At 41.1% G+C, this 24,380-nt stretch overlaps 1 protein-coding gene and 1 long non-coding RNA gene across 2 annotated transcripts; one reads left to right on the plus strand and one right to left on the minus strand.

Annotated features, from left to right (window-relative positions):
• Positions 1-464: 464 nt before the first annotated feature.
• LOC143862426 (uncharacterized) lies at positions 465-2,736 on the plus strand. Its single transcript, XR_013240298.1, has 3 exons — positions 465-611; positions 1,453-1,512; positions 2,563-2,736. It is a non-coding gene; the product is annotated as an uncharacterized LOC143862426 (long non-coding RNA).
• A 13,903-nt stretch (positions 2,737-16,639) lies between these two features.
• On the minus strand, positions 16,640-18,689 carry LOC143869808 (RPM1-interacting protein 4-like). The gene is made up of 3 exons (XM_077376366.1): positions 18,139-18,689; positions 16,975-16,984; positions 16,640-16,828 (listed from the first exon to the last, which is right to left on the minus strand). Exons 1-3 carry the CDS (start codon positions 18,687-18,689, stop codon positions 16,640-16,642), a joined length of 750 nt encoding a protein of 249 aa, XP_077232481.1.
• Between the last annotated feature and the right edge of the window lie 5,691 nt (positions 18,690-24,380).

Consider the following 24,380-nt stretch of genomic DNA (forward strand, 5'->3'; position numbering starts at 1 on the left):
GTTATATGCTTTGTTTGTTTTAAAATTTTGAGGACTAAATTTTTATAAGGAGGGGAGAATGAAAGGACCAAGATTTGGATTTTACTTAAACCTAAGCGATTAAGAAGTATAAGTGTAATTAAAAGAATAAGTGTAATTAAGAGGATACGTGTGATTAAAGAATGATAAGAGTAATTAGGGAATGACAAGTCTACTTAAGGATCTATAAGTGTGTTTATTGAAAATATAGTTTTTAGTAATTAATATATAATTTTGGAAATTTGAAGGACGAAGGGTAGCTTGGTAATTACCATTAGAGTATACAAGAGTAATTAAAAGAAGAGGAAGAAACGGATGGATGGTATTTTGGCTATTAGCTATATGCATGGCTGGGATTGTTGTGAGAGTGACACTTGGAAATCCAAGTGTCACGTCTCTTTCATGCTAGCTTTATCTAAAACAAATGAAAAGAGAAATTCATTTTTAATATTAAAAAATCAAGGAAAAATAAGGAAAAATCAGAGAGAAAAAGTTGAAATTCGTGGAAAAAAACAGTGAAATAATATTATGTTTGTATTGGATTTGTGATTGATTAAGAGTAAAAATTCAAGAAGAAGAAGAGGAAATTCAAGGTATTTTTAGGTTTAAGTGCTTAAATTATGCATTTTCAATTCCTGTGTGTTTTCGGCCACTTTTGGCAAGTATATTCAACTATAAAGATATATATCAACTTGACAGCATGCAAATTCATATATGATTTTTGATTTTTGGTTTAGATTTGAAATAGTTATGGTCTTTTTACTATTGTGAAATATTAATGGAATCAAATGTTGAATTGTGAGTTTTCCAGCCACCTCCTGCAAGCTTTGGTAGGAGGTGCAAACATAAAAGTTATTGGAAATAGTTTAGAAAATAATTTTTGTGTTTTTTGCAAAGTCCAGTTCTAATTATATAAAAATTTATTCAAGCATTAAGATTTCAATTTTCATAACAACCTGAATTTCTGTGTCTGATCAAAAATTTGAGTTTTTCTTGCCATCTCTGGTGAGATTTGGCCGGAGCATATAACAAGGACTCGTTCATATATTTATAATAAAAATATTTTTTGTTTACTACTCTCTTGGTTCTAAGATTTGGTGGGATAAAAATGAGGTATAATATTTCAATTTTTTTTGTACTTGAAACCCTCTTTTCAAATCAGATCGGAAAACTCACTTTTCTGGCCATCTCCAGTAAGATTTGGCCGAAGTGACCAACTAGACAATTATTTTTCTATTTGTAGTGAATATCTTTGATGTTTACTGTTTTTCCTGTTTCTAAGTTTTTGTGATAGAAAAATGAAGTGTAAATTTCAGTTTTTTTGTTTTTTACATCTTGTTTCTTGAGGGTACGGGTGAGTCCCCTACTCAAGTGTGCTTATGTGAGTGTTACTATCTACGTTTAGTTCTTAATCAAGTACACCCTGTTATGTAGGCTTGCAAAGTGAAGAACAAAAGGAAAGAAAAAGGAAGGGAAAGCAGAAAGTGTACTCTAGTAAGTAACCTAGTATCTTCCCGTGTTACATTATATGTTATGCAAACTTAATGAATAAAAGACATGTTTGATAAATGATTGATTGAGACACAATTGATTTATATATATATATATATATATATATATATATATATATATATATATAGAGGAAAATGATTGTGAGCTTGAAGCTCATATAGCTTATATGAGCTTGAGGGCCCAAACACATGTGGGCCCACATTGTTAGGATGATCCAAAGCATTCATTTGCAAGGCCCTTACATAGATAGGGCGTGTACAAAAAATCAGCTCCATAGGATCATCCTAACCCATCCAAAAGTGGAGGGCAAAATGGACAGACACCGTTTGCCACAAATCTGCCCATTTTTGCCCTCCGCTTTTGGAGGGGTTAGGATGATCCAACGGAGCTGATTTTTGGTACACACCCTATCTATGATGGGGCCTTGCAAATGAATGGTTTGGATCACCACAAAAAATGTGGGACCCATGTGTTTGGGCCCTCAAGCTCATATAAGTTATATAAGCTTCAAGCTCACAATCATTTTCCTCATATATATATTGCATATGCATCATACCATTCATCATGCATGGGTGGGTTTCCTCCCTCAAGAGTAGATTTGGGTGAGCTTTGTGCATTCTCATACACTTAGCCATACTGACTAAGTTCTATAAAAGATACTAAAAAGATAAGGATTCTGAAAGCCTATGAATGCCAATTCTGTAAATGCCTGCGGGCTCTGTAAGAAAATTGTACTCCCCTGGCACCCTTGGATTGTGAGATGATTCTAATTCTGAGCATACATACATATGCATATGCATCTGGTTTTGATTTTGATTTTGATTCCTATTCTGGTTCTAATTTTGATAGTGACATATTATTGGCCCAGTTCTGATATGATATATACCATTTTATTTATTAGGGAAAAAGCAAGAATATGATACATATATTATAGTACATATTACTGAAACTTATAGCAGTTAGTGTTACAATGTTAGCATATTTTGTTGCTTAGAAGCTTTATGCTTATGCAAGATTGTTACATTCTTTCAGATACTGAGTAGCAGATCAGCTAGAGGAGCTGATTCTAGGTATTTTTTATTTTGAGATCTGTATTGAGACCATACTACAGCGTGAGTATGGGTTGTTTGTTTTTCGTTTTTTGTCAGATGTGCTGCAACTTAGATATTAATGAATATATTTGAGACAGAGAGTTTCATTTATGTACTTCTAGTTCATTGTCGATATTATGTTTACTACCATGCTTATCTAGATGATTATCAAGTCCGAGGCTTTGCACACTTGCCGAGTTCACCTAGTGAGCGTGCGGTGCCTACCACGCACCCCAAGGGTTGGGTCGGGGGCGTGACAATTACCATTGTAGGAAAGTCCTCATGGAATTTAGAAGCACACACCCATGTACAAAATACGTTTTGGGCATGCAGAACTTTGTTTTATAAATAAATTTAATAAAATGAGTTTTATTAAAAGGCAATGTTCCAAATTCTAGAGGCTTCCAAGGGAGGAAACTGTAGACACCCACATTTTGCTTTACTTTAACCAACAATAACCTAATATATGTTTTAGATCTTGATCTGACTTTACGGATCATCAATCGGGACAAAATAAGATAGGGTCACTTCATAGCCCGAACCCTGATTCCATTCCGAGACCCGATTTCCGTAAATCGTTAGATCAATGGCAGATCTTGACCTGGGTCTAACCATCCAAAACCACCTAACCTCTCCTCTCATCCTAACCATCCAAACCTCACCTAACCTCACCTAACCTCTCCTCTCATCCTAACCATCCAAACCTCACCTAACCTCACCTAACCTCACCTAACCACCTAACCTCACCTAACCTTACCTAACCTCACCTAACCTCACCTAACCTCCTATCCCATTCTCCTATAAATACCCTCTCATCCCACCATCCAACAAAAAGAAGAAAAAGAACCCCTCTCTTAGAAAATTCATCCCTCTCCCTCATCTCTTCAAGGGTTCGGCCATCCTTGCCGGATCGGGTGATTTTATACGTTGGGTGATATATATCAAAAGCAGTCATTATCAAGCAAGGAATCATCTTCAAGGAATTACCATCAAAGAAAAATCAAACACAAAGTGGGTTTCCAAAGAGGTAGGCATTTATTTCAATTCTATGTAGGGTCTGTTTTCATGCATATCTTTTACTTTAAAAGAAAAACCATGTTAGGAAGCATGTAGGGTCTGTTTTCCCCCTGGTTAGCCTCTGGTTAGACCCTGGTTGCACCCAGGTTCGCTGCTGGTTGCACCCAGGTTCGATGCTGGTTGCACCCTGGTTCCCTACTGATTCGCACCCTGGTTCCCTGCTGGTTGCACCCTGGTTCCCTACTGGTTCGCACCCTGGTTCCCTACTGGTTCGCACCCTGCTTCCCTGCTGGTTGCACCCTGGTTCCCTACTGGTTCGCACCCTGGTTCGATATTGGTTCGCACCCTGGTTCCCTGCTGGTTCGCACTCTGGTTAGACCCTGGTTGCACCCAGGTTCGCTGCTGGTTGCACCCAGGTTCCCTGCTGGTTGCACCCTGGTTCCCCTGCTGGTTCGCACCCTGGTTCCCTGCTGGTTCGCACCCTGGTTCCCTGCTGGTTCGCACCCTGGTGCACCCTGGTCCGCACCCTGGTTTGTACCCTGCTTCCTCCTAGTTAGACCATGGCTAGTCTCGGGTTTGCTCCTAACTTAGACCCGACTCACTTGACCCTAACCATTAACCCAATCCAACCAAGTCATATCCCAACACAATCCGAGTCGCATGTCTGAATCCATTTGGCCGAATCTCATAAGCCCGCCCATTTTGAATTCCCAAAATTCAAACCCTTGATGATTCCTATATGCTCAATTCTTTGATGCAAATTCCCAATTCCAAAATCCCATTGATAAATCAATGTTTCTGAATCTCAAGTCCAATGCTCAAATACAAACCCGATTCCTGATCCAAATACCAATTCTGTTTTCCAAAATCCAAGTAACCTCCCCAGCGGAACTACGTGTGGCTTGATCCCCATCGCGGGGTACGTAGGCAATTTGGCACTCCCAAGTTCAGTCGCACCTTTCTCTATCTTTCTCATTCCCTCACACTATTTCATCATCTCTTCCATCCTTTTTTTCACTAACCTCAAGAACTGAAATCGATTCACCTCGTGTCTCTCGGAACCGTTGGATTACGGTTTCCGTCGTAAGGACCCTTAGAGCCCAATTTAGGAACACCGGTGTCGTGTCGTGTCCTAAGTTTTAGGGAGTCTTAGGTTTTAGGGAGTCCTAGAGTTAGGAGTCGAGCCTCATCACGGACGTTTGCTATGTATAGCAACCGTGCCATAGGTCTAGTTACACTAGTCACCCAATCTTTCCCTAGGACAAGCTAGTAAACTAGGATGTAGGCAAACCTGCATTAGTCTAAGGGACCATTTGCATTTAGATGAGAATCATATAGCATCTTAGATGAAATCCTAAGATAATAAAATCCTCAACTTGAATTAAATAACTTCTCCTAAAACTGTTGAAACAGTCAATCCCGTCTAGGTCGGTGTCCTAGTTGAGTTAGGCATAAGTAGCTTAGCTTAGGTGCACCGAACTACGTCGACTCTGATCCCAGTGAGGCTTGGGTACGTAGGCAGCTTGGATGTCTGATGGCATACCACCCGCGAGTCGGCACCACAAACAAATTGTGGTGTTTTGTATATTAATTTTCTTGTAAATGCTTAATCAAATCACTTAGGACTTTCCATGAAATTAGAATTTTAGGAGAACTTTCACTTAGATTGAATCCAGACAAATTAATAAATCAAGATACACATTTAGGATTCACATTGAAATTAGATCATAGGATGCATGTCACTTAGTTCGCACATTAACATAGAGTTGAATGAGCCATTTAAAATAAATTTAAAAGAGTTAGCTTTTGGAATCGAAGACCGATTATCGGGCAAGAATGGTGCATGTGGCGGATAACTCCCCATACCTTCCATTCTCGTAACCAGGTAGCGAGTCTAGATTTCTGGTTAATTACGGGTCCTAGATCCCACATCTAGGTGGCGACTCTGTCAGTCTCTTTCGTGTGGAATTCGGATTGCCTTAGTGATCCCAAGTTCACAGGAAAGATTAATTCAAATCAATAATAAAATGCACACGCCAATCGCGTGGATACGAGAGACCAAGAGAGAGAGAGCGGCGGCTCGCGCCCCACACCCCTCTCGCGGGATCAGGGTACCACAGTTTGGCGACTCTGCTGGGGATCACCTAACTTCATTAAAATTCCAAAAGATAATTCATTTGAATTTAATTTAACTGGCTCATAAGAACTCTATCTCTTGTATACTTGTCAGATTAGTTTGTCTTGTTTTATTTTCTCATCACATTTTACTCAAACTTAATCTAACAAAACCTGAAGGCATCATAGATCGCGCGAACTTATTGCACACACTTACATCACTTGCATCTAAACCCTTGCATCTCACGTGCACACACGTCCTATTTTAGGAACCCGGAGTGTTATCTAGCATGGTTGACTGGGATTTCATCACCTGGTGCCTCTGTGCTAGAGAAGCATTCCACCCTTAGCCTGGTACCTTTATGGTACGTAAACGGATCTCTTGTTCACGTACTGATACGCCGGACACTGGTACAGTATATCGAGCAGGGATTCGCGCTAAGGGAACTCTTGGCCTTACCCCTAGATTAACCCACACATGCATGTAGTATACGAACACATGTGCATCACGTGTGTGAGCCTAGTTTAGGATATCCTACCCATTGGTGTCTAGATTAGGCCGTGGTCCATCTTCCAATGGTCACGATCGGTCCTTATATACACGAACAAAGTCATGAGTCGAGATTCTCTCTCCACTCCGATAGATTAGGATTAAGGTTGATGCCTTCAGGTAACACTGATAAAATGTGAAAAAAAAAAAAAAAAAAAAAATTTCCCTTTGGGTTAGGATATAAATCCCATAATTTTCAAAGATCTCATAGGATTAGTCATTCATGATCTATCCGTTGAAAGCAATCTTATGCTATCTCATCTAATCTTTTGATCGTGCGTCTTTCGTTCTTCTGTCATACGATTCGATCGTATCTTCATGCCATCCCCTAACTGGCAGATGCAGAATCTCACAATCTTTCGATTATGCGTTCTCATGATCTGATCATGCCTGGTCCAGATAATCCAATCTTGCTTGTACCCCTGGTCTGTTCCTCCTCTAGGGGCTACCTTTTTCAAGATTATTTTGCTAAGTCCTTCAGAGTTCACTCTCAGAATCATTGAGCTAGGGGCATTTCCCTATGCGAATCAGTCATCATTGTCCAAAATTGAAAGTATCAGCCATGATGATGTTCAGAACGAACCAGCCTTCGCCGAGCCTTCAACGCCAAACAGTTGCAGCAGTTAAAGTTTTAGTCACTTACTATTTTATGTTGAGTCAGTCATCATGGTCAGTATAATTGTTGAGTCCGGTCTTACAGTTAAAGGTCAATGCCTAGTCCAGGCAAGTTATCTTCTGTTTCTCTTTCTTATTTAGAGTTGTGAATCGTGAGCATGTTCAGGATAGGTCGTCTGATGTAATAGCTTTTCTTTAAATAAAATTTCAGTCAGTTCCAAAAAGTTCACTTGTGTCTGTTCTTAAGTGTGCTTCTGGTCTTAAAATAAGACTCCCTCCTCAAATGAGGACAAAATTGACGAAACTCCACTTGAGTCACAGCAATTACTTGAACGAGAGGAGGAGCGCCAATCCCAACCTTTCAAAGATGAAATTGAAATGATAAACACTGGCACTGAAACTTTGATTCAGTGAATGCCGATTGAAAATACATTACCCTCTAAAGAGTGTGAAGAATTGATAAAATTATTTCAAGAATAAGAAGATTGTCTAGAAAAGCTACAACCGATACCAGGGGCAAGACATAGATGGAAAGCTCAAAGAAAATGAAGAAAGTAAGAAGATATATGCTATACAAGGGGCATAGAGTGGAAACAACTTTCATATTTCCAATCAATGACCTTGGTTCTCAAATTCATAAAGCCAACAAATTCAAGATGAAAAGTTCAAAAGCAAACAATGAAAAGTGATCATCAGATATCGAGAGTACGAATCCATAGATGGAGGATGTCAAAGAACAAGTTTCGCTCTATGAAAGTCAAAAGCACATATTAGAATCTTGAAAGAAGAAGATCCATTATCTCTTACCTGGAAATGCCATCAAACTCCGCGAAAAAAAAAAACAAAAGAGAAAAAAAAATAATCAGTACCAGAGGGACTCTAGTAACCTAGATCGATTCCCAATCTGAACATCGAAAGGCCTCCTTTGGCCGATTAAATCCCAAAATCAAAACCCAATGTCAAAAGAATACCGATTTGCAAACCCTTCGAGCCTAAATCAAATTTTCTTGAAAACCCATCAAACTTGGGGCATTCCCCCGAACTACGCGAGACCTGATCCCTATACTGGGGTACGTAGGCAACTCGGTTGAACCGAGTTCGGTCGATTCAAAAGGAAAAGAAATTCAATCCTTTCAAAAAAAAAAAGAGAGGGACAAGTTCCAAAAGAAGAGAAGTTAATTGTTCCAGAAAGAAAAGAAAAAAGGAAAAAAAAATCAAACAATTTATCTTCAAACTAGGGGCATTCGCCCTGAACTACACACGACCTGATTCCTACCTTGGGATATGTAGGCGACCTGTTCACAGGTTCGGTCGAAATCTTTGTTGAGCCTTAAGCCATTCTTTGAAAAGCCCTATCCTACCTATAAAAGTCCTTCTGGTGTTCAGAACTAATGAGCTAGGTCCTGAGATACAATAAAAAAATGAAATGATGATGAATAAGAAAAATAACGGAGTTTGAAGATCTGCTAGACTGAAAACCTGAAAGGGCGGTCTAGGCAAAATTTAAGATCATTCCCCTGCTAAGTTGAAAACCCGAAAGGGCGGCTTAGGCAAAAGCTAAGGGGATAGCCTGCTGGATCGAAAACCTAGAAAGGTGGTTCAGGCAAAAGTTAAGGCTAGCGCGGTCCGCCAAGTTAAAAACCCTGAAGAGGTGACTTGGTCACGGTAAGAGAATCAGTATAAGAAGGCAACAGCCGGTATCAAGACTGAAGATCAACTGAAGTTCAAGCAAATTCAAGTGATATCCTCAAAACTGGGGGCATTGAAGCTAAGCAATCTTAGGGGGCGTAATTAAATCCTTGAGGCATTACTGTTTTAAGGAAAAAGTCCAGTGTTTACCAATTGAAAAACTATTCCTCGAAAGGATAGACTTACCAAACAAAATATTAACTAAGTCAGAAGCATCACTGTGTTTGTCAGTATAGTCAGTCAATCTTTGTTATTCTAAGTTCACTCCTTCAGGGCTGCTCAATCCTTTGAGTAGTGCCTTTCATCTAAGTTTTCTCTTTAGAAAGAGTCAATCGTCGTTCCTATGTCCAAATGATGTAACTGTCTTGGTGAAGGAGGCCCGGCCTAGGCAGCTCCCTGCAATTATACCTGAAAGGGTTCGAGAATCTAGTCAAACAGCTACATTTCAAAGAAGATCAACTCAGAAGAGTTCAGAAGTAGAAACATCAGAAAGCCCAGCTTCCGTAAAAAGATCATACCCCAGGAAGGCACCTTAAGCTTGGAAGAGCCCCAGATGCAATGGTGGTTGAGCTAATTTCTCAGAAAGATGAACCATTAAAATTCAGAATTTCCTTCCGGTTAGTTAAATACTATCCTGGTCAAGAAATGTTCATCTAAGCACCTGTCAAAAAACAGATCCCGCTTTTCCATGTTAGAGAGCCGTTGTTCTAAATTACCAATTTCAAGTATCTTGTTCAAGGTTTCAGTTATCAAAATCCCCAGAAGACAAGACCAACAGTCTCATTGAGAAAAATCTTGTTGAAGTTTCATAAAAGTGTTCCTAATCCATTCTTGTTACTAATGGTTCTTCGTTCATAAGGTTGGTCGTCTCATCATTCGTCAAAGTCTTGGTTTCCAATATCTTTGTCAGGCACGATCTACAATGTCCCCGATTTCATTAAGTTCAAAAAAATAAAAAATAAAAAATAAAAATTCATCAAATCAAATCCCAATTCAAAAAAAAAAAAATCCAATTCTACGACAAATTCAAGTTCATAAAAATTCTCTTGTTTCTTTGAGCCTGTTTGTGAACGGCGCCTCTTTTCTCGAGTCCATTTGTAAATGGTCTCGTCTTCTCCTTGAACCCGTTTGTGAACGGTGTCTCATTTTTCTGAGTCCATTTACGGTCTCATGTCCTCCTTGAGCCCGTTTGTGGACGGTGCCTTATTTCTGAAAAATCAAAAATTCATCAAATCCAATCCTATGTCAAATTCAAGTTCATGAAAAAACTCTAAATTCTTCGTTGTTGAATTCATCAATCAAAACTATCTTGTTTCTTTGAGCCTGTTTGTGAACGGTGCCTCTTTTCTCGAGTCCATTTGTAAATGGTCTCGTCTTCTCCTTTAACCCGTTTGTGAACGGTGTCTCATTTTTCTGAGTCCATTTACGGTCTCATGTCCTCCTTGAGCCCGTTTGTGGACGGTGCCTTATTTCTGAAAAATCAAAAATTCATCAAATCCAATCCTATGTCAAATTCAAGTTCATGAAAAATCTCATGTCCTCTTTGAGCCCTTTTGTGAAAGGTGCCTCATTTCTCGAGTCCATTTGTGAATGGTCTCGTCTTCTCCTTGAACCCGTTTGTGAACAGGTTTCTCATTCTCTGAGTCCATTTGTGAATGCTCTAATGTCCTCTTTGAGCCCGTTTGTGAACGGTGCCTCTGTTCTCGAGGCCATTTGTGAATGGTCTCATCTTCTCCTTGAGCCCGTTTGCGGACGGTACCTCATTTTCCAAAAATAAAAAAATTTATCAAATCCAAATCCTTAATTAAAAAAAAAAATTAAAAAAAATCCAATCCTACGTCAAATTCAAGTTCATAAAAAATCTCTAAATTCTTCGAGCCCGTTTGTGAACGGGGCCTCATTTCTCAAGTCCATTTGTGAATGGTCTCGTCTTCTCCTTGAACCCGTTTGTGAACAGGTTTCTCATTCTCTGAGTCCATTTGTGAATGCTCTAATGTCCTCTTTGAGCCCGTTTGTGAACGGTGCCTCTGTTCTCGAGGCCATTTGTGAATGGTCTCATCTTCTCATTGAGCCCGTTTGCGGACGGTACCTCATTTTCCAAAAATAAAAAAATTTATCAAATCCAAATCCTTAATTAAAAAAAAAAATAAAAAAAATCCAATCCTACGTCAAATTCAAGTTCATAAAAAATCTCTAAATTCTTCGAGCCCGTTTGTGAACGGGGCCTCATTTCTCAAGTCCATTTGTGAATGGTCTCGTCTTCTCCTTGAACCCGTTTGTGAACGGTGTCTCATTCTCTGAGTCCATTTGTGAATGGTCTCATCTTCTCCTTGAGCCCGTTTGTGAACGGTGCCTCATTTTCTGAGTCCATTTGTGAATGGTCTCGTGTCCTCCTTGAGCCCGTTTGTGAACGGTGCCTCATTTCTCGAATCCATTTGTGAATGGTCTCGTCTTCTCCTTGAGCCCGTTTGTGAATGGTGCCTCATTTCTCGAGTCCATTTGTGAATGGTCTTGTCTTATCCTTGAGCCCATTTGTGAATGGCGCCTCTTTTCTCGAATCCATTTGTGAATGGTATCGTCCTCCTTGAGCCCGTTTGTGAATGGTGCCTCATTTCTCGAGTCCATTTGTGAATGGTCTTGTCTTCTCCTTGAGCCCGTTTGTGAACGGTGCCTCTTTTCTTCGAATCCATACAACTATGGTCTCTTATCCTCTTTGAACATCATACATCTATGATGTCTCATTTCCTTGGAATCCGTACAAATACGGTATTTCATTCTCTTCGAGTCCATACAACTATGGTCTCTTATCCCCTTTGAACATCATACAACTATGATGTCTCATTTCCTTGGAATCCTTACAAATACGGTATTTCATTCTCTTCGAGTCCATACAACTATGGTCTCTTATACCCTTTGAACATCATACAACTATGATGTCTCATTTCCTTGGAATCCGTACAAATATGGTATTTCATTCTCTTCGAGTCCATACAACTATGGTCTCTTATCCCCTTTGAACATCATACAACTATGATGTCTCATTTCCTTGGAATCCGTACAAATACGGTATTTCATTCTCTTCAAGTCCATACAACTATGGTCTCTTATCCTCTTTGAACATCATACAACTATGATGTCTCATTTCCTTGGAATCCGTACAAATACGGTATTTCATTCTCTTCGAGTCCATACAACTTTGATCTCTTATCCCCTTTGAACATCATACAACTATGATGTCTCATTTCCTTGGAATCCTTACAAATACGGTATTTCATTCTCTTCGAGTCCATACAATTATGGTCTCTTATACCCTTTGAACATCATACAACTATGATGTCTCATTTCCTTGGAATCCGTACAAATACGGTATTTCATTCTCTTCGAGTCCATACAACTATGGTCTCTTATACCCTTTGAACATCATACAACTATGATGTCTCATTTCCTTGGAATCCGTACAAATACGGTATTTCATTCTCTTCGAGTCCATACAACTATGGTCTCTTATCCCCTTTGAACATCATACAACTATGATGTCTCATTTCCTTGGAATCCGTACAAATACGGTATTTCATTCTCTTCAAGTCCATACAACAATGATCTCTTATACCCTTTGAACATCATACAACTATGATGTCTCATTTCCTTGGAATCCGTATAAATACGGTATTTTATCTTGCCCAAGCCCATTCAAAAATGATGCTGCATTTTCATTAAGAATCTTTCAAAAGTCATCCATTATTCTCTCTGAGACCATTTGAAAATGACGTCTCATTTCCTCTGAAGCTGTTCAAAAGCGATATTCCTTTCCCTCCGAAAATCCATTTGAAAATGGTATCCCATTTCTCTCGTTGCCAGCGGCACCGCAGCGGGTTTGTTTTATTGCATTCCAATTCTAGGATTTCATCTAAGGTCTTGCATTATATTAGGTTGCATTGTGTTTAGGGGGTTCCTTTGTCGATTAAAGTTACGCAAAATGGTTCTGTCATTTTAACTTTGGTATTCGATGACTACGTCGTCTCTACCAAAGAGGGGCATCTGTAGACACCCACATTTTGCTTTACTTTAACCAACAATAACCTAATATATGTTTTAGATCTTGATCTGACTTTACGGATCATCAATCGGGACAAAATAAGATAGGGTCACTTCATAGCCCGAACCCTGATTCCATTCCGAGACCCGATTTCCGTAAATCGTTAGATCAATGGCAGATCTTGACCTGGGTCTAACCATCCAAAACCACCTAACCTCTCCTCTCATCCTAACCATCCAAACCTCACCTAACCTCACCTAACCTCTCCTCTCATCCTAACCATCCAAACCTCACCTAACCTCACCTAACCTCACCTAACCACCTAACCTCACCTAACCTTACCTAACCTCACCTAACCTCACCTAACCTCCTATCCCATTCTCCTATAAATACCCTCTCATCCCACCATCCAACAAAAAGAAGAAAAAGAACCCCTCTCTTAGAAAATTCATCCCTCTCCCTCATCTCTTCAAGGGTTCGGCCATCCTTGCCGGATCGGGTGATTTTATACGTTGGGTGATATATATCAAAAGCAGTCATTATCAAGCAAGGAATCATCTTCAAGGAATTACCATCAAAGAAAAATCAAACACAAAGTGGGTTTCCAAAGAGGTAGGCATTTATTTCAATTCTATGTAGGGTCTGTTTTCATGCATATCTTTTACTTTAAAAGAAAAACCATGTTAGGAAGCATGTAGGGTCTGTTTTCCCCCTGGTTAGCCTCTGGTTAGACCCTGGTTGCACCCAGGTTCGCTGCTGGTTGCACCCAGGTTCGATGCTGGTTGCACCCTGGTTCCCTACTGATTCGCACCCTGGTTCCCTGCTGGTTGCACCCTGGTTCCCTACTGGTTCGCACCCTGGTTCCCTACTGGTTCGCACCCTGCTTCCCTGCTGGTTGCACCCTGGTTCCCTACTGGTTCGCACCCTGGTTCGATATTGGTTCGCACCCTGGTTCCCTGCTGGTTCGCACTCTGGTTAGACCCTGGTTGCACCCAGGTTCGCTGCTGGTTGCACCCAGGTTCCCTGCTGGTTGCACCCTGGTTCCCCTGCTGGTTCGCACCCTGGTTCCCTGCTGGTTCGCACCCTGGTTCCCTGCTGGTTCGCACCCTGGTGCACCCTGGTCCGCACCCTGGTTTGTACCCTGCTTCCTCCTAGTTAGACCATGGCTAGTCTCGGGTTTGCTCCTAACTTAGACCCGACTCACTTGACCCTAACCATTAACCCAATCCAACCAAGTCATATCCCAACACAATCCGAGTCGCATGTCTGAATCCATTTGGCCGAATCTCATAAGCCCGCCCATTTTGAATTCCCAAAATTCAAACCCTTGATGATTCCTATATGCTCAATTCTTTGATGCAAATTCCCAATTCCAAAATCCCATTGATAAATCAATGTTTCTGAATCTCAAGTCCAATGCTCAAATACAAACCCGATTCCTGATCCAAATACCAATTCTGTTTTCCAAAATCCAAGTAACCTCCCCAGCGGAACTACGTGTGGCTTGATCCCCATCGCGGGGTACGTAGGCAATTTGGCACTCCCAAGTTCAGTCGCACCTTTCTCTATCTTTCTCATTCCCTCACACTATTTCATCATCTCTTCCATCCTTTTTTTCACTAACCTCAAGAACTGAAATCGATTCACCTCGTGTCTCTCGGAACCGTTGGATTACGGTTTCCGTCGTAAGGACCCTTAGAGCCCAATTTAGGAACACCGGTGTCGTGTCGTGTCCTAAGTTTTAGGGAGTCTTAGGTTTTAGGGAGTCCTAGAGTTAGGAGTCGAGCCTCATCACGGACGTTTGCTATGTATAGCAACCGTGCCATAGGTCTAGTTACACTAGTCACCCAATCTTTCCCTAGGACAAGCTAGTAAACTAGGATGTAGGCAAACCTGCATTAGTCTAAGGGACCATTTGCATTTAGATGAGAATCATATAGCATCTTAGATGAAATCCTAAGATAATAAAATCCTCAACTTGAATTAAATAACTTCTCCTAAAACTGTTGAAACAGTCAATCCCGTCTAGGTCGGTGTCCTAGTTGAGTTAGGCATAAGTAGCTTAGCTTAGGTGCACCGAACTACGTCGACTCTGATCCCAGTGAGGCTTGGGTACGTAGGCAGCTTGGATGTCTGATGGCATACCACCCGCGAGTCGGCACCACAAACAAATTGTGGTGTTTTGTATATTAATTTTCTTGTAAATGCTTAATCAAATCACTTAGGACTTTCCATGAAATTAGAATTTTAGGAGAACTTTCACTTAGATTGAATCCAGACAAATTAATAAATCAAGATACACATTTAGGATTCACATTGAAATTAGATCATAGGATGCATGTCACTTAGTTCGCACATTAACATAGAGTTGAATGAGCCATTTAAAATAAATTTAAAAGAGTTAGCTTTTGGAATCGAAGACCGATTATCGGGCAAGAATGGTGCATGTGGCGGATAACTCCCCATACCTTCCATTCTCGTAACCAGGTAGCGAGTCTAGATTTCTGGTTAATTACGGGTCCTAGATCCCACATCTAGGTGGCGACTCTGTCAGTCTCTTTCGTGTGGAATTCGGATTGCCTTAGTGATCCCAAGTTCACAGGAAAGATTAATTCAAATCAATAATAAAATGCACACGCCAATCGCGTGGATACGAGAGACCAAGAGAGAGAGAGCGGCGGCTCGCGCCCCACACCCCTCTCGCGGGATCAGGGTACCACAGAAACTAATTGGCATTGGATGTCTATATAAAGGGATTGAGGGTGGACGAATTGAAGCTCTTAGCAAAGTTGGAAATCCTAATGCAAATTTGTCCAAGCCGAGATCATCTAAAGATTTGTATCGTCTCACTCCCTCTCTCTCCTACACTCTTTTGCTTCTAGTTGTTCAAAGAACATGGGAGACATATGGATTTCGATTATTCCTAGGATTGGATCCTAGCAAAGAGTTCACTTTTTTGTGGAACTTTATGCATAGAGTTCACTTTTTTGTGGAACTTTATTTTGGATCTCGATGAGAATCATACCCCATGAATGAATTCATCTAAGATCAGTGGGGTTCACTTATATGTGAAACTACCTTTTGGTTGAGTTTAACTTGTTGTATATCTAAAACTCTTGGTTTGTCATAAAAGGATTCATGTTTTCAGTTGGATTACAGATCTTTTATGATATGGACCATATGGTGATGTGGATGATTCAATATTTTGTTTTGAACATTACACTAACAATCTATTAGATTGTGCTATATGTAGAACATATGAGGAGATTGTTGGGTATATAATATAACCCATGTATGTTCTAATATAAGCCCAATAAGATAATGGACCGGTGTAGTGGGCCTATTTGGGCTAGAGCCCACTAACCTATTAAAACCCTAGTATATCTAATATATATAGGGGCTGGAGGCAACAAACTTGGTATTCCAAATTAGATACCTTGGGTGTAATGCTTCAAGCAACCTCTTGGTTGACCTAATTACTCTAACACAACCTAGATTTAAAATCTGATTGAACTAACATCATATCCCTTCTGAAGATAGTAAGGTACACTTTAACAACAATATATCATCAAAATGAATTGAATACATGGAGAAAAAGGCAAGAAATGGAAAGTAGTTTCCTAACACTATATAATTTCCATTTTTTTTGTTGCCCCATGATGAGATAAAATAATAAAGTCCAGAATGCAAGCTTTTGCATCAGCAACCATGCCAATCACCAGCAACATCTCTGCAGAACAGATGGTTGGAGGAAAAGATTAAATTCAAAGAAGGAATAAAAACACTACAAAAATGTAATAGGAGTTTTAAGATCTCAGGTATTTGGAGTTATATCATTTCGCATTCATTCCCGAGCCTTTTGATTTCATTGCAGTAGCTTATGGATATTTGAAACAGTAACGCATGGCCACTTTTCAAATAAACTCCAAATCTCTACAAGGGATTAGCTGCTTATTGATACTTGAACGAAAAAGCAAATACATAGTCGCGTACCTTTTATTTGGATGAAGAATTGTCATGGTTTCTATGACCATTGGAATACATGGCTGGATCAGTTGGCAACTTTGTGAGATTAGCTGCTCCAATTTTCTTTTCTTCTTTGACTTTGTTAAAAATGGTAGTAAATCCTTCGTCCGATTTAGGATCTGTTTCATCCCAAGTACCAAACTTGGGAACTGGCTGAGACTGGTACAAGCATATCATGTACAAAATCAACACAGCCACGTAAAGGACAAAAAGAAAGAACCCCATTTTAATAGAGAAAATAGTGCTCCATTAATGACATATGAAGTAATTAACTGGTCCTAACATCTTGATTCATAGATCTAGACCAGAAAGTATCTACATTGGCAAAAATGGCAAAAAAGATGATTTTTATTTCAAGTTTTTTTTTTTTTTTGCAAATTGTTTCAACGAAAAGCAGGTAAAAGATGAGTTACATGATCTAGCTATAAATAGAAAAAAAAGGTTCAAAATGCAAGCTAAATAAAATGATATTTATAACCCAATTGTACAAAACATGTATATGCATTCTACATCTCATCACTTTTTTTCATTTAAAGGCAAATAAGCCATTAGCACTCTTATAGTTTATGCTATGATGAACACACATAAAGTGCTGGAAGAACATAAAATTGGACGAAAATCAAGTAGAATTTACTTACTATTTCTTCCCTTTGAGTATTTCCACTTCTTGATGTAGCTAGTCCTGGTGGCCTAGGAAGCACGGGTACTCTCCCGGGGCTCCCGCACCCGACACGTATGGGGTGCAGGTACGTCCCGGGTACGTCCGGGGTACGTACCCCATTGTTTTTTTATTAAAAAAATGCGTGTCGGGTGCGCACCACGCGTACCCGACACGTCCTGCTTCAGGAGTAAATGTCTTTACTATTTTATTGTCCATTTACTTAAGATTTACATGTAAATAACGGAATACCCCCCTTTTGGATTTTTTAAAAATAGTTTCAACACCCAAATCTAAAAGGAAAAAAAGTCAACTCTCCAGTTCTAGTACAAAATTCAAAGAAAAAGGGTCGGGTCAAAATTTTAACTCTCTTAACTTCCAAACGGTGGGGTATTTTTCAAATTTTAAAAATTCATAAAATCTATTTTATCCAAATATTATTAAATCCCAAAAGTCCGGTAAAAAAATCTCATAATTTGGTCTCTAAAAATTATTCATCTTGTCAAGCACTGGTCAACACACTGGTGACAAACTTTTTTTTCTAATGAATGATCTATTAATGCCTCATGTTATGAAATATGGAACTTAATCACTTATAAAAAGAAGAGTAATATTAGAATTTTCCATTTTGGTGATGTTATTGTTATTTGATTGCTCTACAATTTTTTTTTTTAATTTTTATAAATATATAATAAAATATTAAAATATATTATTATATTCGGCGTACCCGAACGTACCCGCACCTGGTTTTTTTGGCAAATCACGTACCCATGTACCCGTGTCGTGTCGTACCCGCACCCCGTACCCGTACCCGTGCTTCATAGCTGGTGGCAATGGAGTAGTAGAGCAAGTGCTACTGTCAGAATTCTTAGTTAGTCCATATCTTGCAGGATGTCGATGGGATTTTAAAAGCGAACGGTCAGAATTGCTTTTTTCGCTGTCAGAAAATGATTTGCTGCTCTTATTATTTCTGCTTTTCTGTGGATTCATAGCATTTATAGCTGAATAGCTCCGGAATCCTGCCTCTTCTTTGCTGGGATATTTCTTGTGGTGGTGTTGCACTAAATGTGTGTCCTTCTCAAACCGGACCCACGGTGGAGGAGCACGAACAGAATGATGATTCTCGTCAACATTGGGATCCTCTATGTTGTGTTCTTTCCTTATTGAATATTCACGGCTTGGTGTTGGACACTGAAAGGCATCGGGGTTCTTTTCAGTATCGTTTGGGTTTATCATCTTTGTTCCAACACCTTTGTCTTTGCGAGCATTTTCTAAATACATGGTATATGGAACATTTTCTCCTTCCCAATTACCAAACTTCGGAACGTGTGGATGTTGCTGAACAAGCCAGATGCATGTCATGATAATGTTTGGTTGGTTAATTTGTAATTTTCACCGGTGGGAAAAATGAAAAATTTTGAAATATTGAGAAGTATGTGTCAATTTGTGCATGAGCATGCGTAGGATCCTAAATTATGTTATATGAAATTACATTGGTTCATGGATGTAATCCCTAACTTCTCTACTAGTAGCAAAGAGTAATGTATCTAATAACATAAACAGAGTTTAATCATTTCCATAAAAAGTTATTTTTTTCACAATTTTTTTCACTAAAAACACCATGTATTTCAGACACACACAGAGCTTGTTTGGTACATCTACTGCCACACCATTCTGTCAAAAAAGCAATAACTCTTGAAATGTCATTTAGTTTGGATTAAAATTTGAACTCTAGAAAATGAGATTTTTCTGAACCATTTTAGAGTATGTTTCCCTACAGGAAACTTAGATGAATGTTCCAATTCAAACAGAGTTTAATCACTTCCATAATAAGTGATTTTTTAAAATTTATTTTCACTATAAACGCCATGTGTTTCATATAAATAATGCACGCGCGCGCACACACACACACATCAATAGCACGATAATAAACAGACCAATCATAGCTACTATGTGTGTACCCATTCCTCATCACGAATGAATCAAACCGCAAGTACCACTGCCTAGGTGACGGCTTCAAACCGTAGAGAGACCGTTTCAGAAAGAATACATGATGCTCTTTACCCTATTCAACAAATCCCTTTGGATGCTCGATGTAGCTTTGTTCCTCCAAGTCACCAGGAAGGAACACCATTTTAACAATCATCTGGCCTAGCTCTAGATTGTGCCATATGACCAGACTCAACAACATACAGATTGAAGTGTGCTTTACCATAAGTGAGAATATCTAGTTGTAATCCATGCCCTCTTTCTGGGCGTACCACTTTGCAACTAGACGGGCTTTGTACCTTTCTCCACATGTATTAGAATACGCCTCCTTCTTCCTGTATATCCATATGTAGCCGATAGCTTTATTTCCCTTGGGGAGCCCCACAAGATCCCAAGTTTGATTTTGATGAAGTGACTCCATCTCATTTGTCATAGCCATAACCCACTTATGGATTTCCCAACCACTCATAGCATGCTGAAAAACACAGGTTCTCCTGGCAGTAATTAGTGCAAAGGAAACAAAATCTTCAAACCCATACTTGACTGGCTGCTTGAATTCCGCTTTGGCTTTGACATTGCTATGCTTTGTGGCTCTTCTTGCTACTCATCATGACTACTACCTGATGGTTCTATCCTGAAAGACTGTATAACGTCCTTCCCATTATCAGATACTCCTGAGTCATCTATATCAAAATTTGATGCATCATGTTTTTCCTCCACATCTACTTCCCGTGATTCTTCTACCGGCCCACTAGTTTTTAGCATACTAGTCTCATTGAAGATCACATCCCACTATCTTCTTCGTAGTATGATCCCATAACTTATATCCTTTCACCCCTTTCTCAAACCCGAGAAATACACACTGCTTAGACTTAGCATCTAGCTTGCGCCTCTGTGCACTTTAAATATGAACATAAGCTGGGCATCCAAATATACTAAATATAGAAAAATCAACTAACTTTTTAGTCCATACCTCTTCTGGAAGTTTGAAGTCAATTGCTATAGATGGAGATCTGTTTATCACATAGCATGCCTTGTCCACTGCATCCTTCCAAATGTCTGACAATTTTGTGCGAGCCTCATGGCCCTGGCTCTCTCAAGACGGGTCATGCTCATTCTTTCTGCTACTCCGTTTTGTTGTGGGGTACCTGGATTAGTGAAGTGACATTTGATTCCTCGGTCTTTGTAGAAGGCCAAGAAATCATCATTCCTGTATTCCATGCCATTGTCAGTCTGTAGACATTTTAATCTCCTTCCCATCCGATTCTCAGCTTTTGCCAACCAATACTTGAATTTGAACAAAACTTCAGACTTTCTTCTCATGAAATACACCCATACTTTCCTTGAATAATCATCAATGAAAGTAATGAAATACTCCATACTGCCTCTTGATCTCACTGGTGATGGCCCCAAACATCTGAGTGAACATAATCAAGTATACCCTTACTGTTGTACATCGTTGTCCTGAATCTGCTCTGCACTACTTCCCATATACACAATATTTGCAAAAATCCAATTTGCAATTTCAAAATCCGTTAAGCAATTTCCTCTTATGAAGTTCCACCAACCCTCTCTCACTCATATGCCTAAAACACATATGCCAGAATTGTGAATCATCTTCGCTAGCCTCAACTGATGCAGCTCCAGCTGTCACAGTATTCCCTAGGAGCTTGTACAAGTTTTCAAATATCTCTCCCTTCATTACAACCTGTGCACCCTTCACAATTTTCATAACTCTTTCTGCTACGTTGTACTGGCAGCCACCGGTATCTAATGCCTCGAGAAATTAAATTCTTCCTTAAATCTGGAACATGTCTTACCTCAGATAAAATGCACACAACTCCATCATGCATCTTGATTTTCACAGTGCCTATCACAATTTCCTGGCAGGCAGCATTGTTTCCCATGAGAACCGTTCCTCCATTGTATGGCTTGTATGTATCACCATTGTATGGCTTGTATGTATCAAATCAATACTTGTTTGGGCACATACGATAGAAACATCCAGAATTAATAATCCATGTATTTCAGAAATAACCCTTATCTGAAGAAACTGGTAAAAAATCCACTTCAGCTTCACTAGAAATTTCTGCTGCAACACTAGCTTGATTTGAACTGCTTTGTTTCTTCTCTTCCAAATCTTGCTCGTGCTCCTTGCAGTCTCTTCTAATGTGCCCCGTTTGATGGCACCAGTAGCATTCAATTGTGCTTCCACCTTTCGATTTGGATCGAGATTTACTCCCTTTTGGCTTCCTGTCACGAGATCGACCACACCCCGGCCTATTTGTTAGCATTCAACACAACCTCATCTGCCTTGGGTTCTTCCCCAGTAGTCATCTTTAGCTTTTCGCTTCCAAAGATGGCTGACTTACCTCTGTTGTGACCAAGGTTTCCTTCCCAAAGAAAAGAGTGGTAACTAAGTGTTCGTAAGATCCACGAAGGAACGGCAAGGGAAGTTGGGCCTTATCCTCCTCTTCCAACTTGCCTCCAATGTTCAACAGTTCCATGACCATCATGTTGAAAGTATTGAGATGCCCCAACAGACTTGAGTTTTCTTTCATCTGAAGAGCATATAAACTTCTTGAGAAACAACTTGTTGGTTAGCAATTTCTCCCTATAGAGACTGTCGAGTTTGCGTCAAATCCCAGTTGCAGTCTCTTTGCCGATTATGTTGTAAACGACGTCATCCACAAAACATAGATGGATCATGCTAACCGCCTTCATATCCAACTTGTGATCGCAAGTATGGATGGAAACCCAAGAGAGAGGGTTAATTCGGTTCAAAAAATTTGCCAAAAATATTGCGGAATTAAGACTTGATGACAAATTAAACTTTAATCACAAATGAAAAACAACCACAAATGCACAAAGAGATAGAGAGAGATAGAAAGAGTGCACCAGAGATTTATGGTGGTTCGATCAAGACCAAGGACCTACTGATGGGACACAAATACGGCGTCGCTCTCAGATATCGCCACGTGTCATCCATGCACAAGGAGAGCCTAGCCATCATGAAGAAAGACGTTGGAAAACGGTAAAGACCATGCAATCATGACACGTGTCACCGTCCTGGCCTCATCATCACAAATTATGGAAGGAAATGGCCGACGAAGCCACGCGTGCCGGCGAGGCAGGGGAACTGCCCAATCCTGCAAAGGAAGGCTTTCTCTCCATAATGATGAAAAGGGCCGCGCACCTCCCTTTAAAAGGGAGGGAAAGGAAGAAGAGAAGGGATCCACGTTTTTGGAAAGGACTTCCCCCATTCTCAGCTCCGCAAAAAGCAACCGAAAAAAGAGGCGAGGCAACAACAGAGGAGACTAGGAACGCAATCCTACTCTCCCTGCTAGTCCCCTCCGACCCACTCATTCACACACCCAGAAAGGAGCCTACGCGTTGGCCCTGGTAACCCTGATCAAAACCCCTTCCCCTTCTCGCTGTCCTTTATATTGATTGGTCGAAGGATCTGACTTGGGTGTCGAAGTGGTCGTCCGGGACCCACCTCGGACCCCCTGACCCCCTTTGTTTGTGATTGCAGACCCCGCAGAGGCCATCTACCGACCGCGCGATCACAGACCCAGATTCAGACGCCATCATATTGGCGCCATCCGTGGGACTCGTCGAGTACTGAACGCCTTATGGCGATGAGAAACCACACCCAACAGCAAGAAACATGGGTAATAACCAGGAGTCAGGCTTAGCGCGCACAAACCAACACCTCAAGCTCCCGAGAGCCCAACTCACCACTCTTGGGCCGACACCAACCCTCCTCTAGCGCACCGCAGATGGTCCCCACCATGGAGATGTTCAACGAACTCCACCGAGAACTACTCCAACGCTTGCCTCCTCCGGCCCCGGAGAGGCCCCTGACAACGCAGGACCAGACAAAAGCCTACAACGAAGGCAACGAGGAACAGCCAGGGGAGCGTCATCCCCGGCGAAAGCGAGCACCGACTCGCCGGACCCGTCCCCATCAACGAATAGCCCTTTGCCCCCCGCAGCTAGGGGACACCAGCGAGACAGCGGGAAGCAGGCTCCGCTAAGCTGCGCTCCCCCTGTCCGGGCTGCCCGTCTCCAGGAACCGCCCTTGGCTCGGACGGAAGAAGTAGCAACCTCAGCGCAACCGCCTAGCGTGGATCCGATAGCCGACCTGCAGAGGCAGATCCGAGAGGTAAAACTAGAAATGAAGAAGCCCTACGCCCATGGCATCCTCGACGAATGGGAAAGGGAAATGGCATCCCCATTCACCTCGGAAGTCTTAAAGACCCCAGCGGAAGCAGGCATAGACCTCTCCCGTTTCGGTCTGTACGACGGAAGCACTGACCCCCTCGAGTTCCTCCAAACTTTCAAAAGGGTAATGACGCTCCGGGGCACGTCGGACGGATTCATGTGCAGAGCCTTCGCCTCCCTGTTAAGAAAGACCGCTAACGACTGGTACATGAGATTGGAGCCCGACTCCATCGCATCCTTCCATGAATTCGGAAGGAAGTTCAGCGTAAGATTCGCCAACAACCGCCTCCGCCATGATCCAGCGGATGCCCTCTTAGCCCTCCGGCAGGGAAGAAACGAGACCCTAAGAGACTTCATGTTAAAATTCCAAGCCGAATTGGCCCAACTTTCTAACATGGACGTCCAAATAGCGGTCGCAACACTAAAGCACGCCACCACCGATCCAAATCTCAAGCTGCATCTCATCCTCAAGCCACCACGGGACCTACAGGAACTTGAATCTAAGGCTGACAAGTTCGTGCGAGCAGAAGAAGCCTGTGCCCGAGAGCAGAACCATCCCGGCCCCGATGAAAGAAAAAACAACGACGGTCGAAAGATCATGAGGCCACGGGCCGAGGAGAAACAGGCGAGCCGGAACCCCATCCCCGTCTTCGAAAGACTGGGAAGCGCCCCACTAAAGGTTCCCCTCTCCCATGTCCTACTAGCTATCAGAGATCAGGGTCTCCTGACCCCCCCAATAGAATGGCCACGGACCCAAAGAAGCGGTCCGCCAAAAAGTTCTGCGAATTCCACGGGGACCACGGCCACGAAACTGACCATTGCTTCCACCTCCGCCTC

Source organism: Tasmannia lanceolata, unplaced genomic scaffold, assembly GCF_043159265.1.
Source record: "Tasmannia lanceolata isolate RefF3 unplaced genomic scaffold, GAP_Taslan_0.1 ptg000003l, whole genome shotgun sequence".
Classification (NCBI taxonomy): Eukaryota; Viridiplantae; Streptophyta; class Magnoliopsida; order Canellales; family Winteraceae; genus Tasmannia; species Tasmannia lanceolata.

Bases quoted from the DNA above. Each gene is read 5' to 3' on its own strand.
- LOC143869808 (XM_077376366.1), bottom strand. From the start codon at position 18,689: ATGACATGCATCTGGCTTGTTCAGCAACATCCACACGTTCCGAAGTTT.